This window comes from Piliocolobus tephrosceles, chromosome X (genome assembly GCF_002776525.5).
Source record: "Piliocolobus tephrosceles isolate RC106 chromosome X, ASM277652v3, whole genome shotgun sequence".
In the NCBI taxonomy this organism is placed as follows: domain Eukaryota; kingdom Metazoa; phylum Chordata; class Mammalia; order Primates; family Cercopithecidae; genus Piliocolobus; species Piliocolobus tephrosceles.
Genome location: NC_045455.1, coordinates 10,920,531 through 10,939,445, shown reverse-complemented (window position 1 = coordinate 10,939,445; position 18,915 = coordinate 10,920,531). Strand labels below are relative to the sequence as shown.

At 41.7% G+C, this 18,915-nt stretch overlaps 1 protein-coding gene across 3 annotated transcripts; it reads right to left on the bottom strand.

The window, feature by feature from the left end:
• Positions 1 to 1,956: 1,956 nt before the first annotated feature.
• Positions 1,957 to 9,554, bottom strand: TEX30 (testis expressed 30). Of its 3 annotated transcripts, XM_023217993.2 has the most exons (6): positions 9,418 to 9,554; positions 5,800 to 5,874; positions 5,099 to 5,329; positions 4,045 to 4,096; positions 3,107 to 3,312; positions 1,957 to 2,420 (listed from the first exon to the last, which is right to left on the bottom strand). In XM_023217993.2, the coding sequence occupies exons 2-6, from the start codon at positions 5,812 to 5,814 to the stop codon at positions 2,241 to 2,243; spliced, it is 684 nt and encodes a 227-aa protein (XP_023073761.1). In that variant the 5' UTR covers positions 5,815 to 5,874; positions 9,418 to 9,554; the 3' UTR covers positions 1,957 to 2,240. The 3 variants fall into 3 exon arrangements, with proteins under 3 accessions (XP_023073761.1, XP_023073763.1, XP_023073762.1); XM_023217995.2 differs by lacking the exon at positions 3,107 to 3,312; XM_023217994.1 differs by lacking the exon at positions 5,800 to 5,874 and having other exon boundaries at positions 9,418 to 9,550.
• Positions 9,555 to 18,915: the final 9,361 nt, after the last annotated feature.

Here is an 18,915-nt window from a genome sequence, read left to right as displayed (position 1 = left end):
AAGATTCCTTCTCCAGGGCTCTTGAGCCACTGCTTGGGCCCACTGTGGAGTGTACTATCATTTTCAGTAAATCTATGCTTTTGTTGCTTCACTCTTTCCTTGCTTTGCTGTGCATTTTGTCCAATTCTTTATTCAAAATGTCAAGAACCTGGACAACTTGCAGTCAAGACCCTCTACCAGCAACAGCTATGCCATTAATTAGGGCCTACCAGAAGAGGCGCCCAGAATGGCTCTTTGTCTATAATCTCAAACTTGAAGGGGCTGAACATTTTCCTGCAAGGTGTGGTAAATCTATGGAGGAGAGCAGATGTGACCTCTTCCTAAATGTTCATTTCAGCTGTAGATATATCATTCATATCTTTCTCTAGGAGTTATATGTTCCCCAAATATGGCTAGCTATACAGTACTCAAATGTCAAGCCATTACATCAATAAGGAACAGCAGAGACAACTCAGGGGAAAATCAATGTTAAATGATCATCTACCTACATTACCCCTGTATTTGATGTAGTATCTTTGGTCATCATATTATGCCTATAGTTTAATTTTGCAAACACAAATATTGTAAATTGCATAGCCTGGTTAGCAGCCTTTTAAATGTTTTGTTGTACTCTAACATTATGTAATAAGTTGTCCTTTGTGTTTTCCTTGTCCCATTAGTTTTACTTCTGGTTCACAATACTTATGTTCCTCAGTGACTTGGAGTTAATAGACCAGTGATTCTATCTTCTTGATAGCTTTGCATATTTTTTATGTTTATAATCTTTTGATACTAGTAGTGTTTTAAAATTTCAAATGTTAATTATTGTTTACTCATACAACATTTTTAAAAATTTAGGTTCAGGAAATGACTTAGTTAAAAATATCTATTATACATAGTAACAGGACTTTTATAGTTATACATCACTTTATTCTATAATATGAAAGATTCAGACATTATTCCCTAAGTTTTCATTCTTTAGTCATATTTAGAAAAATAATATTTTAAATCTACTGATTCCATCAGGGCAGGAGGAATGAGGGGCCTCAAAAATCTGCAAGCTGCCCAGGCCACTTGAGGCTATTTTAATGGCCTAACATTAAGAGTAGTAGGGAGGATATGCAAGAGATTTACTATAAAGAAACATTTCTTACTACAAACTTCTACTTAAATTTAACATCAGCCTCATCACCTTTTGTGAATTTTACAGGAAATACAAAAACCATGTTTTTTTAATATATAACTCAATACCATTCAAGCTTGAGATCAGGTGATAGTTGAAATTTCCAAGGCAAAATTAAGTGCACCAACTGCCTAGATACAGCAAAGCCGTTAGTACCACACATTTACAATTATTTCTCTCTTTAATCAGAGTGGTCTATTGATTTTACACACTATGTCGTTTTTCTGAGACACAGTCTCACTGTTGCCCAGGCTGGAATCCAGTGGTGCGCTCTAGGCTCACTACAGCCCCCACTTCCTGGGTTCAAGCAATTCTTCCACCTCATCCTTCGAGTACATGGGATTATAGATGTGTGCCACCACACTTGGCTAATTTTTGTATTTTTAGTAGAGACAGGGTTTTGCTATGTTGGCCAGGATGGTCTCAAACTCCTGGCCTCAAGTGATCCACCTCAGCCTCCCAAAATGCTCAGATTACTGGCACACGCCACTGTGCCCAGCCTCACACACTATGTTGTAAGCTCCAAGTTTTTATTCATCTTTGCAAACCCAATGAGGTTTGCCTGTAGTAAGCCTTCAGTGAACACTTCTTAAAGATCTTTATGTCATTCTAAAAAGTCTTCAGGGTCCCCATATTCAAAACATATGTCCACTCCTATCCCTTCACTGAGATTTATTAAAAGGTGAAGTGTGCATTCTATAAATCTGACTAAACATAATGTTTTGATTTCCTTTTCTGAAGATAACACTGCTCTGCAAAATTTCTCAGTTGCGTATCAATAAGACAAAAGCACCTTTGTAACAAAATTCGAATGTTTAATTTTTTTCAAAACTTAACTATACTAATGAAAATAAATTATATGTAGACCACCTTCAATATTTTTACATCATCTTTATACAACTATAACAGTGCTTTCAAAAGACATTTTGTGAAGGACATTAATTTCACATTTAAAACGTGTTTCAAAAATAAGGGAACATTAAAGAACATCAAATTAGTCTGAAATATATCTCACAATGCTGAGAGGCATACTCTTCTTTATCAAATTAACTGTATGTGTATTCAAGATGGCTTTTAACTAATGACATTTCTTGTCCATTTCAGTAATTTCTTGGATCCAAAACAAAATCTGTGTATTTATTTCTTTGAAAACATCATTTGTAGACCGTCCTTTCACTGCCATGGAATGATTTGCCTTCTCAATCCAGTGGATTTTATGGGGAGCTTGCATTTTCTGTGCCACTTTCTCCAACAAGTTCTAAAGAAAAAAACAAGAGGATACTAGACTAATGTTCTGTTGATATTTAATAAAAGGTCCTCTCTCCCCCGCCTATACTGACATTCATTCCCAAGTATTCACTAAATGCTTTCTCACAGACAACTTTCTAGGCAATAGAATGTGTGAGGAAATGTCCGTAAATGTGGCAGTCCACTTCTCTCAGCTGTAGCAATATCAGATCAAGCACTCATGCATCTACTAATGTTAAATAAATTGGAATAAAAAAATTTTTTCCCAAAAAAATCTTTTTCCCAAGCAAATTATATGCTCTGGGGAATACAACGTTGTTTCATAATATTGGGCTAATATTTAGTAATGTGTAGACATTGCCAACCCTTTCTCAAGAATCAATTTTATAACAATCTGCCTGAATATTGAAATGATTTAAAAAATCTACAGTGTAGTAATCCCCAAATCAGACGATTCAGATATTAAGCCTTCATTTTCCAAATAAGGGTCATATTTACCAACTCTATTTCCAGGGAGACAAATTTTGTCAGTATACTTATATTTTTAGGTTCTCAAAAGCAACGGAGTAACCAGGACACAAAACTAGCATTAGTCAAATTGGCAACTTTTAAAAGAGACTGTTGCCAGAAGTATCTTGCTCCCAAGGTATTTCTTTCATTCTCTTTCATTCACACAAACATTGAGTTATAATTCACCTTTTCACACATTTCATCTGCTGAGCCTGACACAAACAGTACAGGCTCTTTTAAACGAAAGAGGTCTTCATCTCTGAGTTTATGCTGCTGCTTTGGATGGTGCAGTGGGTAAGAAATACAAATGAGACCCCGAACAAAATCATCACCATCATCTGGCTCAATGTGACACATTACAGAAGCAGCTGCTCTTGAGCCCATTGAACGACCTAAAATCAATTAAAATTAAGTTCAGTTTGAAATATAAACTTTCACATAAAGTAGCAGTGATGGTGTGGCAAATTGAATCTTTTACTGTTCATCATATATGTTTACCAACAAATTAACTCCAAATGGCAGCAATTAACAAGTTGCAATACCAGGCCAGGTGCAGTGGCTCACACCTGTAATTGCAGCACTTTGGGAGGCCTAGGCCTGCCTGAGGTCAAGAGTTTGACACCAGCTTGACCAACATGGCAAAACTCTTATCTCTACTAAAAACACAAAGATTAGCTGGGCACAGTGGTGCACACCTATAGTCCCAGCTACTTGGAGGCTGAGGCAGGAGAATCACTTGAATCTCGGAGGTGGAGGCTCCGTCTCAAAAAAAAAAAAAAAAAACTAAAAATTGATCTTAAATCAAATGCTAAAAAAAAAAAAAAAAAAAGGCAATTATTCTTCTGAACACTTAAAAGGACAAGGACAATCATTGTAAAGGAATCATATGCAAGAGGACGATTCAGGGATATGAATAAAAGGAGAGAAGCTCAGCTTATAATACATATACATGAGGTTTAAGTTTGCTCTAAGTATATAAAGTACTTTAACATTAAAAAGGTGACTTACCAAAACAACAAAAAATCATTAAATTAGCTTCCTATGATCAACTAATTTTAACTCTCCATTACCTACTCCTATATTAAAACAGGTACTTAACAAGTATTCACAAGTATTGCACTTACCTCCAAGAAAAACACCTGCAAGTTTGTATTCTCCTGATGTCTTTAGGTAATTCTACAAAAATAAAAAAATCATCAGTTCTTCATCTATAAAATATTCCACTGGAAAGGCAAGATATATTGTTTCTCATCATTACTGAAATGTATGAAAATCTATGCAAAGATAACCAGAAAATCTTAAGGGATTCTTCTTAAAAGAGGTAAGCAGTCCTTCCTCTTCTGGTCATGCCTTCACTATTAAACCACGTTAGGTAATATAGGCAAATACGTAAGAAAAAAGTCAATCTACCTTTACTAAAATATTTAAGCACTAAACTATTTTTAGAGAATAAATTATTTTTTAAAAAGGCCAGCAAAGGCTTGCAACTAATACCAAATTTGATAATGTTAACATCTAAAGTTCTAAAAACCTTAATAAGTTTGAAAGCATTTAGATCGGGGGTGTTCAATCTTTTGGTTTCTCTGGGCCACAGTAGAAGAACTGTGTTGGGCCACACATAAAATACACTAACTCTCATGATACCTGATGAGCTTAAAAAAAAAAAATTGTAAAAAAAAAATCTCATAATGTTTTAAGTAAGTTTACAAACTTGTGTTGGGCCACATTCAAAGCTGTCCTGGGCCATATGTGGCCCATGGGTTGGACAAGCTTGATTTAGTGAAACTTTAGTGTTATCCAGGATTTTAAGCAAGGTTTCTAAATAACATATACAGAAAACAGTATCATATTTGTACATGCATAGTATGGTAAATAAAATATTCTAGAATGCAAAAATGATGTGCTAAAGTTACATAATTCCAGTGAGAAAAATCGTAAGTAGTTTCCTTGGCAATATCACAGAGGAACATTTATGATGTAAGCATTCATCTCCACGGAAACTGGTAACAAGGAAATCTGACCATTAAAAAGCTTTCAGGTACTGCTGAGTTTTCTAAGAATACACTCATTCAAAGATTTTTTTAAATTAAACCAGATGACTACTAATAAAATTTATATTACATTTATTAAGGATTTCAAACATAATTCTGATAAGTAAATATAAAGAAAATTTCTTACCAAAACTGATTTATATGCCTTAATTCTATGTACAATATTAAGGCCTTTACAGGTAAATCTCAGGCAGAAAAACCCATGGGATGCAAGATGGGATGCCAGTGACATCAAATGAGGAAGATTCATATCTCCTGATGCTCCATGTGTAAGAATTATTCCATATGTTAAGCTCTTGTTAGGTACCAAACAAACGGCATCTAGTAATTTATTTCCAAAAGGTATTTTTAATTTAACCTGGAATTCAAGAGAATAAAGGGATCAAAAATTACTTTCTTGCCTATTAATACAACTGAACAGCTACATACATGTTTGCTCTGTGAGGCTCATAATTCAAGTCATAGCCTCTAAATAAAAAGTAGTGATATTAATAATAGTATTTAAGTGCTTACTGTGTTGGGTATCATTATAAGTGCTTTATATGTATTAACTTATTTCACCTTTCTAACAATTCTATGAGGCAAGCACTATCATTATCCCCATTTTATAGATAAGGCATAGCAGATTAAGTAACTTGCCCAAGGTTGAATAGCCGCTAGCTAGGATTTAAACTCAGGGCAGTCTATTCTAGATTCCTCACGCTTAACCACTTATGCTATACTGCCTCCCACAGTGAAAGTTGAAAATAAGATTACTCTGAAGCCATATAATTACAAACAAACAAAAAACCAGGAACCCTGAAGATGCAGAACATACGAAAATATTACCTCTGTATGACTCATTTTCACTGTTGAATAACAAACTTAAAGTGCATTTACATCTGAGAAGCAAAGGACATCTCCCTGAAAAGAAGATTCTGTTGTGAAAGGTGAGTTGGCAGACATGGATATGACACAAAAACTATGAATGAACACATTCAGTAGCTAAAATAAACATTTAGAATTACTTCCCTAAAATCTGGTGTCTTTACATGTACCTTTTTCTATGGGCACTCAGAATTGGTTAGAGGGCCAGGTGCAGGGTTGGTAGATGTTATAGAAGATAAAACAAAGGTGATACTTTGACATGGAAACTGTAAGGTAATTCATATCAAAGTAGGATGCTGTATCTTGGCAAAAATGATAATGTAAAAATGTATAAATACACATTTTTGTAAGAATCTTCATTCTAAATGAACTATCCTAATTTTTCAGCATCTTTCCAGTAATCCATTTTCTTCATTATTATAGTTCCCAAGCCTACCCATCCACACCTTGTCATATAACTTCACAGTGCTGCCAGAAGGCAGAGTATAGATGTCTTCACCCTGTTTACTTAGGACTTGGCTATGTAACTTGTTGTAAGTAATGGAATGTAGGTAGACATTTCAATGTGTGACTTCTGAGCTTAGGCGTGGCAAACTTCCAGAAGCCCTCTTGAACTTTCACCCTCAGCCATGAGAAAAACATGCTCTAGGTGGTTTTGCATTTTCAGCCTGGGTCTCAAAATGAAGACATATGGAACAGATCTGAACCCAAAACTGAAGTCTGGAGTCCAGACTAGTCTAACCAAGACCTAAACAACAGCTGATCTGAAGATCCATGAGCATGAAATGTAAGCCACTGAAATTTTGGGGTTGTTATGTAGCATTCCTTCCTATGGTAAGAGCTCTTGTATTGTTTAGGATATTATCAACATTAGGATCTCCATTACTCACCCATTTTTCCCATTCACATTTATTTATTCATTCATTCAATAGGTAACAGTAACAAGGTTTAAAGTTCAAAAGGTACCAAGAATATGTAGTGAAAAAGTCTCACTCATTCCACTTTTGACTTGCCATCAGATCCCCTCTCCAAAGGTAACCAATATTATCTGCTTCTTACTTATCCTTCCATATAGCACTGTACTTATTTTCACACGAGTGTAAGTATATTTATAAGATAAATTCCTGGGGAAGGAATCGCTGTGTCAAAGGGTTTGTTCATAATTTTTTACAGATTTTTTTCATAGAATTTCCTGAGGTGAATACATTTCATTTTTGAACAGGTATGTGCACACGGTACACTAAAAAATGTAAACAGAAGTCAAAGGATTTGTTCATAATTTACAGAATGTTTTTTTCATAGGCCTTCCTGAGGTGAAGAATACATTTCATTTTGAATAGGTATCGTGTGTACATGGTATGTTTTAAAAGACAATAAACAGAGGTTTCCTCGCACTCTTTCCCCTCGCCACCAAGTTCTTTTCACTTCCTAGAAACCACCATAACCAACGTATTATGTACCTTTCCCCATCTGTGTGTGTGAGCGTGTAGAATTCTCTTATTTCAGCCTGGAGAGCATTAGTCTGATTTGACTGTAAAAGTTTTGGAAGTTGAGTGAGATAGGGGAGATGAAGGACTTCAAGCTTCAGTGTCCCTAACTTCATACATGTAGCCCCATAATTATGCCTGAGTTTCTCAGTTCAAAGATCCTCTGTTTTACTTTCTCAAGAGAATAAGCCTCCATCCAGTCTTCTAACAAGGAGAAAGGCAGTCACCCAACAGCGTGAAATGGGGAAGGGGATCTGGATATCCAATTGCTTCTCAGATTTCACCTAAATCATTTCTTTAAGCTCCTTACACCCACCTTCTGCACCACAACCACCTTCATTCCCAGTACCACAGCTGTCCAGTGCTGCCAGTTTCCATGCAGTTTGAAGATTCTGTGGTTAATACAGGGTTTGCTAAGATATTGCCAGTGTTTCCTTTCCTATTCTCCTATTGTTGGAGGTTTGTTTTTGTTTTTAAATCCCCTTAATGTAATTTTAGTGAAACTTTATGAAGGACTAAATTTAGATGCACGTAAACAATCACTATCTTAACTTAAAATGCTTCACTTTTTTTTTTTTTTTGAGACAGGTTCTTGCTCCGATGGACAGGACGGAAAATTCAGTGGCGCAATCTTAAGTTTACTGCATCCTCAAACTCCTGAGCTCAAGCGATCCTCTCGCCTCAGTCTCGTGAGTAGGTGGGACTACAGACGCTCACCACCACGCCCGCTAATTATTTTAAAATGTTTTTGTAGAGACGAGGGTCTCCCTATGTTGCGCAGGCTGGTCTTGAACTCCTGGGCTCAAGGGATACCCCCTGCCTTGACCTCCCAAACCATTAGGATCCCAAGGCTTTTGCCACCTCCCGGTCTGCTTTACTATTTTTCAGACTTCACGATGCACAGTGTGTTCTTCACGGCTGGTGCACACATGCTGCTTTTCTTCAGAAACACGGAAAATGCCCTATAATACAATCCCCAAGCAATCTGCTCTAGGTCGTCTGGGTGTGTTTTTTTGAGACAGAGTCTTGCTCTGTCCGCCAGGCTGTTGTGCAATGGCGCGATCTCCGCCTCCTGGGTTCAAGCGATTCTGGATCCAGCCTCAGCCTCCCGAGTAGCTGGGGTTACAGACGTGCTCCACCACCCCCGGCTAATTTTGGTATTTTTAGTAGAGACAGGGTCTCACCATGTTGGCCAGGCTGGTTTTGAACTCCTGATCTCAGGTGATCCACCCACCTCGGCCTCCCATCGTGTTGGGATTACAGGCGTGAGCCACCGCGCCGGGCCACTGTCGTCTGGGTTTTCATCTCTGGCTTTAAGTTCAGAGAGGGCAGGGTTTCAAGACTGGCCCGGCCTCAGTGCCCTCAATGGCGATGGTGAAGATGACTGGCTAGAGGTGCTGCGCCCACGAAACGCTAGCGCTAGTGGCGTCCGGAGCGCCGGCTCCACCGGCTGGGCGGTCGGCGGAGTCCTAGGACAACTCCTACTCAAAAGGGCTGGGCGATCACCTCCAACGCCACAGCCCCTTCAACTTTCTGTTACAAACGTTCGTGCCCTGTTACGTCCACAGCATTACGTTGGCTGTCGTGCGGCAAACAAAAACGTTGAGTCCGAGTCTTACAGGGGGTCGGGTCAACAACCGCAGCAAACATGGAGAGAAAATTTTCAAAGCGGGTCTCACGGGCGTGCGGGGCTCGGCGGCGCTCGGGCACGGGATCCGTTCCCTCCGCAAATGCGCGCTGCCGGGGCTGCCCCGCCGACCGCCCCGGACGACCCCTCTCAACTCAGAGGCTGCTTCGAGCCAGTCACCCGGGACTGGCTGACGCGGTCCAGGTTGGCCCCGTCCGGCTCTCCCTGTCCATACCAACCCCACACTCTGCCCTGCTACCCGGCAAAGCCGACGAAGACCCCACCGGCTGGTGCCCGCGGGCACCGAACTTAACGGAACGCCTCCTGGCTCGGACCAACCGCGCCTGAGGAGCGACGCCAGCGAGCCTCAAACGCCTCAGGCGGGCCTGCCGGGTGCTCTCCCCGTCTCGTCTCCCAGGAAGCCGCCCCTCAGACGGCGGCGCCAACCGCCACCGCTGCACTTACCCGGGAAGGCAAAAGTGGCCGCGGGCACCCAACCGCCGTCACTCCCTTCAGGGAGCTGACTAGCGCGCTCGAAGCGACCGCCTCGCCTGCCCCGCCACAGCGATCGTCTACGACGCACGCGCGCACAGGCCACGCCCCCGGGTGCGCGGGCCGGGCCGCAGAGCACGTCGGGAGCGTGAGTCTCCCAGCCCGCCACATCCTGGGGCGGTACGCGCGGACTGGCAGAGCCGGGGGAAGGCGCCAGGGTGGCCTCTGCCTCAGCAGCACGCGGACGGCTGGAAAGTCAGCCCCAGTTTCCGCATCCCCCAGGATTGCTCCACTCGGGGCTTTTCCTCATCCCAGCCACCACTCCATTCCGAGGCGCGATCAGCTCTGACCAGTCTCTTCCTCACATCCATAGTCAATTCGTTAGTCCCGTTAGGGTCAAACGCTTACAGAATCCAACCGTTTCGCACACTTCTGCATGAGGTCAAACCTCCTGTTATCTTTGTGGGGATGACTGTAACAATCACTTAAACGGTCGCTTCGTACCATCTTGCCCCTGCCTGGGCCTTGTCGGCGACGCCGCAGCCACGTGGATGCTGTGGAAGCCTACCCGCGCCCCCCCCACCCCGCCGGATCTTCCAAAGGCTCCGCGCTCATCGCCAAAGTCAGCGGCCGGCAGTGGCCTAGGCTGTTGCACGCGATGGGCCCCCCCACATCTCCCCTCTCTATCTCCTTTCCCTGGAGGCCCGGGGCAGCCCAGCCTCCGCTATCCTCACCACCACCCACCAGGCAGGAACCCACGACGACGGGCTTTTGTCCTGGCTGCTCCCTCCCAGCGTGGGCCGTGTCTTCTCGGGGTCGGCAGGGTGCGTGGTTTTCACAGCGAGGCCTCTCCTGATCGCCTCCCCGCTCTTCCTGTCCTTCCCTGGTCACCTCACCAGCTATGGATGTGTCTGTTCCTCACTGCACTATAAGCTCCCAGGTGAAGACAGGGTTGCTTTTTGTAAATGTTTGTTTTCACTGTGAACCTCCTGTGTATGAATAATGCTCAGAAAAAAGAAAAAATTATTAAATGAATGACTCTTCCCCAAGCCCAGTGCAGCTGGCACCTGCCCTCTTTTCTGTCACGGTACGTACAAGGAAATACATTCCACAAAACCACATAGTCACTGTCATTTATCACAAGTGTTTTCCCAAATTACAAAGTCTGAATACTTCCTTGTCTCCTAAGTTTTTAGCTGTGTTTTTTAAAACAATTTCTTTACATGCCATAAAATTCACTCATTTGAAGTGCACCATTCAATGATTTTCAGTAATTTTAAAACCATTTGCAACCACCACTATAATTTAAGAACATTTCCATTATCCCCCCGAAAAGTATGTGCACCGTTACAGTTGAGGTAGGAGATCAGCAGGATCACCTAGCTGATCACAAGCACTGATCACCACCCGCTGAGCAAAACAAGATCCGGTCAGAACAGGACGTCCTAAAAAAACGGCCAAAACTGCCCTAAAGAAACAGGCCCAAACCAGCTAAAACAAGGATGGTGACCAAAGTGACCTCTAGTGCCCTCACTGCCCATTATTCATTAATTATAGTATATTAACATGCTACCACACTTCCACCGGCACCCTGACAGTTTATGAATGCCATGGCAATGGCCAGACCTTACCTTATATAGTTTAAAAAGGGAAGAATCCTCAGTTCCAGAGGAACTCTGCATCCCTTTTCTAGAAAATTCATGAATAACCCACTCCTTATCTAGCGTACGATGAAGGAGTAGGTATTAAATATAGCTAGCCACTGGCCCAGTGCCCTGACTTATGCCTGTAATCCCAGCACTTTGGGAGACCAAGGTGGGTGGATCACCTGAGGTCAGGAGTTGGAGACCAGCCTGGCCAACATGGTGAAACCTGGCATCTACTAAAAATACAAAAATTAGCCAGGCGTGGTGGCAGGCACCTGTAGTCCCAGCTACTTGGGAGCTGAGGCAGGAAAATTGCTTGAACCCTGGAGGCAGAGGTTGCAAAGCCAAGAAGAGTGCACCACTGCACTCGAGGCTGGGCAACAGAGCAAGACCCCGTCTCTCTCTCTCTCTCTCTCTCTATGTATCTATCTATATATCGATATAGATATAGATAGCTATAGATATCTATCTATATATATATAGATATATAGCTAGCCAGCAATCCATGAGTGTTAATCTGCCTGTGGGGTAGCCCTGCTGTGTTTACCAGAAGCAATTTTCCTGTGATTTGTTGCTCTAATGTACTTGCTTTGCTTTCATTTTACTGTCAGTTTGCTCTTGAATTCTTTCCTGTGCAAAGTCAAGAACCCTCTCAGGCTCAGCTCCAGTTTTGGGATTCACTGGCATTACAGCCATTCTCTGTTCCTACCCCTATCCCTGGGCAACCACTAACATACTTTCTGTCTCTCTGGATTTACCTTTTCTGGACAGTTCATATAAATGGAGTCCTACACTGTGTGGTCGTGTGCCTCTAGCCTCTTGCACTTAGGATAATGTTTTCAAGGTTTGTTCATGCTGTGTGACATGCATCAGTACTTTGTAGCTTGTTACAACTCATATATTTTTATTGCCAAATAGTATTCAGCATTTTTGAGTATCCATTCACCAGTTGGTAGACATTCAAATTGTTCATACTATTTTGTTATTATGAATTCTGTTGTGCCATTCAGAGAAACAGAAGGCGATGTGACGACAGAAGCAGAGAGATTTGAAGATGCCAAGATGCTGGATGGGAAGATGTAAGAGGGGCCTCAAGACAAGAAATATAAGGACTGCAGCTCTAGAAGCTGGAAATGGCAAGGAAAAGTTTTCTCCTCTCCGAGACTCCAGAAGGAATCAGCCCTGCCAGTGACCTTGACATGAGCTCTGTGAAACTGATTTCAGACTCTGACCTCCAAAACTGTGAAAGAATAATTTATGTTGTTTTCAACCAGGTAAGTTTGTGGCAATTTATCATAGCAACAATAGGAAACTAATACAAAAGCTTTATTTATGAACCAAAAATTGAATTTCATATATGCTTCACATGTAATGAGATACTCTTCTTTTTATTTTTTTCAGCCACTTAGCAATGTTGAAATCATTCTTAGCTTACAGGCTGTACAAACACTGGTGGTGGCTCAGATTGGGCCTGTGGGCTATAGTTTGAAATATCCTAAAATAAATATTAGTGCAATTAATTCAGCCATGTATTAAAATAATAATGTGTAATAACCCTGGTTTATTTTTTTAAACCCTGGGGTTTTATAATGTTTCAAAAATTAGAATGCTGTTAATGTAATACATTACAGATTAATGCAGCAAAAACAAAGCCAAATAAAACATGAACGTTTCAATAGATGCCTTAAAAACACTTAATAAAATGTAATGCCTTTCCTATTGAAAAACGGAATAAGTCAGTATTAGATGAGAGACCAGCCTGGCCAACATGGTGAAACCTGGCATCTACTAAAAATACAAAAATTAGCCAGGCGTGGTGGCAGACACCTGTAGTCCCAGCTACTTGGGAGCTGAGGCAGGAAAATTGCTTGAACCCTGGAGGCAGAGGTTGCAAAGCCGAGAAGAGTGCACCACTGCACTCCAGGCTGGGCAACAGAGCAAGACTCTGTCTTTTTCTCTCTCTATCTATATCTATATATCTATATCGATCTATTTTACTGTCAGTTTGCTCTTGAAATATAGATATATCGATCGATATATATAGATATAGATATATAGATATATAGCTAGCCAGCAATCCATGAGTGTTACTTTGCCTGTGGGGCAGCCCTGCTCTGTTTACCAGAAGCAATTTTCCTGTGCTTTGTTGCTCTAATGTACTTGCTTTGCACTTAGGATAATGTTTTCAAGGTTTATCCATGCTGCGACATGCATCAGTACTGTTTTAATAGTGGTTGTTTATCATAAACTAGGCCAAACATTTTACTCAACATTGAAAAATCTGTAACATCTTTGATGATCCAATCTAAACTAGCCACCACTATCTACCCCACTTTTTTCTCTGTAATACTCTGTTTTTATTATCTTGTATAGTTTTTACTTGATAATTTTCATTCTTTTCCAGAATAGACAGCAATTGTTCACTTCTGTATCCTTAGAGCACAGTACAATGTCTAGCACATATTAGGTGTTCAAGATTTGTTGGATGAATTCCCATTTGTAATGCTAACTTTATGTGTCAAGTTGGCTGATCCAGGGTGCCTAGAAAAGTGGTCACACATTATTCTGCATGTTTCGATGAGGGTGTTTTGGGATAAGATTACCATTTAAATCAGTGAACTGTGAGTAAAGCAGATTGCCCTCTGTAACGTGGCTGGTGGCGAGGGGTGGGTGCTCATCCGGTTAACTGAAGGAGTAAGTAGAACAAAAGACTAGCCTTCCTTGAGCAAGAGGGAATTCTGTCAGCAGACAGCCTTCAGGCTTGAACTGCAATACTAGTTCTCTCCTGGGTCTCCAGCCTAATGGTCTTCGGACGTTAACTGCAGATGTTGGACTTGCTAGCCTCTAAAATTGTGTGAACCAATTTCTTAAAATAAATCTTTATACACACACACACACACACACACACACACACACACACACACACACACCTCTATTGGTCATATTTATCTGGAGAATCCTGAATAATGATATACCATTAAAGTCTGAAAGACAATAAGAATGCTTGTTGTCACCACAATTATTCAACATTATGCTAGAAGTTCCAGCCAATGCAATAAGGATAGAAAATAAATAAGATTATAAATATGGTAAAGAAGATACACTATCACTTTCAAATATGATTGTTTGAGAAAAAATGAGTGAAATGTATTAGAGCTAATAAAATCGTTCGTTAAGGGGTTGGGTACAGAACATATGTAAGAATCTACAGTTTTCTTAGCTACATTAAATAACCAGCTAGTGAGACCCTGTCTCTACAAAAACCCCGCCAAAAAACAAAAACATAATCTTTTGAGCATTAAAAGACACTGAAATGAGAGTCTAAGACATGCCATAAAGTAGAACGTATGCAGCATATACCACAAAGTACTAACTCCAAAATATGTGTCTATGAATCCAGCAGAAAGTTGAACTACTTAGTAGGAAAATAATTAAAAATTTTACAGGAAAGGCAACACAAATGGCTAACAACCACAAAATGGTCAGCCTCATTAATAATCAGAGAAAAGAAAATTAAAACATGTGTTACCATTCTGTACTAATCAGACTGGCAAAAAATTTGTCAGCCTGATAATATCAACTGTTAGCAAGAAAGTAAAGCAACTGCAAATTCTGTACAGCCCTAGAAAGAGCATAAACTGGGACAACCAATTTGGAGTCATTTAACATTATCTAGTGAAATAACAGATGTACATCCTTTATAACCCAGTAATTCCACTTCTAATCAAATGTGGCTAAGAAACATGAATAAGAATGTTCACTGCAGCACTGATTGACATTTCCTCCAAATGGGAGGAATCCAAATGTCCATCTGCAATGGAATGGTAAAATAAAGTGATCATGTTTATATGGTGAAGTACTGTCCACATATAAAAAATGAATAAGGCTGGGCGTGGTGGCTCACACCTGTAATCCTAGCACTTTGGGAGGCCAAGGCTGGCATAGCACTTGAGTTCAGGAGTTTGAGACCACCTTGGGCAACATGGTGAAACCCTGTCTCTACTAAAAATACAAAAAATTAGCCAGGCAAGGCAGGCACCTGTAATCCCAGCTACTCAGGAGACTGAGGCAGGAGAATCGCTTGAACCTAGGAGGTGGAGGTTGCAGTGAGCCAAGATTGTGCCACTGCACTACAACCTGAGTGACAGAGTGTGACTCTGTTTCAAAAAAAAAAAAAATAGGCAAGTAACAACAACAGAAATTTGATATGATTCCATTTACATCAGTTTCAAAATAGGCAAGAGTAAACTCTGCTGCCTAGGGAGGTGCTATATGTAGGTGGTAAAACTAAAAAGTAAGAAAAAGATTATCACAGCCCTCATGTTGGTGGTTACCTGGGAGCAGAGAGGAAATGTGATAAGGGGAGGCACTGTGGTCACCTCTAAGCAATGTTCTATTTCTGAACCCAAGTGGAAATGTCGAAGAAAAACCAGAGCTGGACAATAAAGTGGTAAAAAACAGATGCTATTCAGGACTATTGCAACAGGGGAAAAGACATTTCAGTATAGGATTGGGCTCAATTCTGAATCCAGCATGGTTAAATGCCATTTATAGCCAAGGATCAGGGTAGGGAGTCAGTGGATGGAAAATTACTAAGAGGAAATGCATCAGGGTGACAGAGATTCTGGTTAAATAGACCAAATGGGATTCTAGCTGAAAACAGGCCAGCATGATCAGACATGACTTGGGGGTGGTAGAGGATGAGGAAGCAGATTAGATACAAAGCGTGGTCACATATGGAGGGTGGGGGATTTTTGTGAAACTGACTTAGCAGGGTTCTTGGTAAAATGGAATGTTATAAGGCAGTGCGCAGATAGGCCTATGACAAGGTTCAGGAGACTGATGAAAGGATGGTGATATGGTTTGGCTGTGTCCCTACCCAAATCTCATCTTGTGGCAGGCCAGGTCTCACTAATGCAAGCCTCCATACAACTGTTTCAGTACTGACTGAGTGGGAAATTAAATGTTAAAAGCTAGTGTCCTTATACAAAGACTGGAACGTAACAATAGCCCACCAAGAATTTTGCCTAGGCACTTCCTGAACCTTAAAGCATGATTAACCAAGTTTTACTGGGGGCCTGAAGAAACTTCCAAGGCCTCCACAAACAAGTTTATTGGGAGTCTGAAGGAACTCCCTAAACCTCCGTGATTTAGTAGGGGCAAGATAAGGGTAATCACCCCAGTACCCGGACTCATTTAGATTAAGTACATTTACTGAGGCTCCAGAGGAAGGTCTTCAAGACTCAGAACTTAGTTATAGATTAAAAGAAGTTAATCACTTATGTCTTTAGACGAATGCACACTTAAACATAGACATATAGCTTGGAAGGTACATAGGCTCTGGAAAACTTTGTAATTTTGAGTTGGTCTGGTGATAATTTCCAGGCCTTCTCCCTGTAGCTGGTTACAGAAATAAATACTCTCTTCCTCCCCAGTTCATCTGCATCTTGTTATTGGGTCACAAGAAATAGTAGCCTGACTCTCAGTTCGGTCAGAGAACAATCTTGAATTGTAGTTCCCATAATCCCCATGTGTCATGGGATGGTCCCAGTGGTAGGTAATTGAATCACGGGGGCAATTACCCCCATGCTGCTGTTCTCATGATAGTGAGTGAGTTCTCACGAGATCTGATGGTTTTATAAGGGGCTTTTCTCCCTTTGTTCAGCACTTCTCCTTTCAGCAGGCATGTGAAGAAGGATGTATTCACTTCCCCTTCTACCATGATTGTAAGTTTCCTGAGGCCTCCCCAGCCCTGTGGAACTGTGAGTCAATGAAACCTTTTTCCCTTATAAATTCCCCAGTCGTGGGTATGTCTTTATTAGCAGCGTGAGAATGGACTAATACAGTAAATTGGTACTGCAGAGAGTGAGGTGCTGCTGTAAAGATACCCAAGAATGTGGAAGTGACTTTGGAATTGGGTAATGGGCAGAGGCTGGAACGGTTTGGAGGGTTCAGAAGAAGACAGGAAAATGTGGAAAAGTTTGGAACTTCCTAGAGACTTGGAGGGCTTAGAAGACAGAAAGATGTGGGAAAGTCTGGAACTTCCTAGAGACTTGTGGAATGGCTTTGACCAAAATGCTGATCGTGATATGGACAATGAAGTCCAGGCTCAGACGGAGATGAGAAACTTGTCGGGAACTGGAATAAAGATGATACTTGGTGTGCTTTAGCAAAGAGGCTGGCAGCATTTTGCTCCTGCCTTAGAGATCTGTGGAACTTTGAACTTGAGACAGATGATTTAAGGTATCTGGCAGAAGAAATTTCTACATGGCAAAGCATTCGAGAGGAAGCGGAGTATAAAAGTTTGGAAAATTTTCAGTTTGACGATATAATAGAAAAGAAAAACCCATTTTCTGGGGAGAAATCCAAGCCTGCTACAGAAATTTGCATAAATAACAAGGAGTCCAATGTTAATCATTAAGACAATGGGGAAATGTCTCCAGGGCATGTCAGAGACCTTCAAGGTGGCCCCTCCCATCACAGGCCCAGAGGCTTAGGAGGGAAAAATGGTTTTGGGGCCAGGCCCAGGACACCCCTGCCATGTGTGGCCTAGGGACTTGGTGGCTTGTGTCCCAGCCACTCTAGCTGTGGCTTAAAGGGACCAAGGTACAGCTTGGGCCATGGCTTCAGAGGGTGCAAGCCCCAAGCCTTGGCAGCTTCCGTATGGTGTTGAGCCTATGGGTATACAGAAGTCAATAATTGAAGTTTGGGAACCTCTGCTTACATTTTAGAGGATGTATGGAAACACCTGGATGTCCAGGTTGGTTTGCTGTGGGGGCGGAGCCCTCACTGCTAGGGCAGTGTGGAAGGGAAATGTGGGGTTGGGTCCCACACAGAGTCCCCACTGGGGTATTGCCAAGTGGAGCTGAAGAGGGGCACTGTCCTCCACACCCAGAATGAGAGATCCACTGACAGCTTGCAGGTTGCACCTGGAAAAGCAGCACACACTCAATACCAGCTGTGGAAGCAGCTGGGGTGAGGGGCTGTGGCCTGCAAAGCCACAGGGGTGGAGCTGCCCAAGGCCGTGGGAGCCCACCTCTTGCATCAGCGTGACCTGGATGTGAGAGATGGAGTCACAGATTATTTTGGAGCTTTAAGATTTAATTACTGCCTTGCTGGATTTAGAGCTTGCATAAGGCCTATAGCCCCTTGTTTTGGTCAATCTCTTCCATTTGGAATGGGTATACTTATCCAATACCTGTACCTCCATTGTATTTAGGAAGTAACTAACTTGCGTTTGATTTTACAGGCTCACAGGTGGAAGGGACTTGCCTTGTCTCAGATGAAACTGTGGGCTTGGACTTTTGGGTTAATGCTGAAATGAATTAAGACTTTAGGGAACTGTTGGGAAGGCATGATTGTGTTTTGAAATGTGAGATGTGAGATTTGGGAGGGGCCAGAGGTGGAATGATATGGTTTGGCTATGTCCCCACCCAAATCTCATCTTGAATTGTAGTTCCCATAATCTCTACCTGTTGTGGGAGAGACCTGGTTGGCGGTAATTGATTTATGGGGACAGTTACCTTCATGCTCTTCTTGTGATAGTGAGTGAGTTCTCACAAGATCCGATGGTTTTATAAGGGGCTTTTCCCTCTTGGCTTGGCGCTTCTCCTTGCCATCATGTGAGGAAAGACTTGTGTGCTTCCCCTCCCACCATGATTGCAAGTTTCCTCAGGTCTCGTCAGCCCTGTGGAACTGTGAGTCAATCAAACCTCTTTTCTTTATAAATTACCCAGTCTCAGGTATATCTTTATTAGCAGCGAGAGAACGGATTAATACAGGTGGTCAAGCAAAGAATCTTTGTCAGTGATTACATGGATGTTTT

What these genes read in the sequence shown, in the direction of transcription:
- TEX30 (XM_023217993.2), bottom strand. An exon ending in TGCAGGTGTTTTTCTTGGAG is followed by an intron (nt 3,313 to 4,044) that starts GTAAGTGCAATA and finishes AATTGATTTTAG; the next exon opens with GTCGTTCAATGGGCTCAAGA. An exon ending in CAGATGAAATGTGTGAAAAG is followed by an intron (nt 2,421 to 3,106) that starts GTGAATTATAAC and finishes TTTTTTCTTTAG; the next exon opens with AACTTGTTGGAGAAAGTGGC.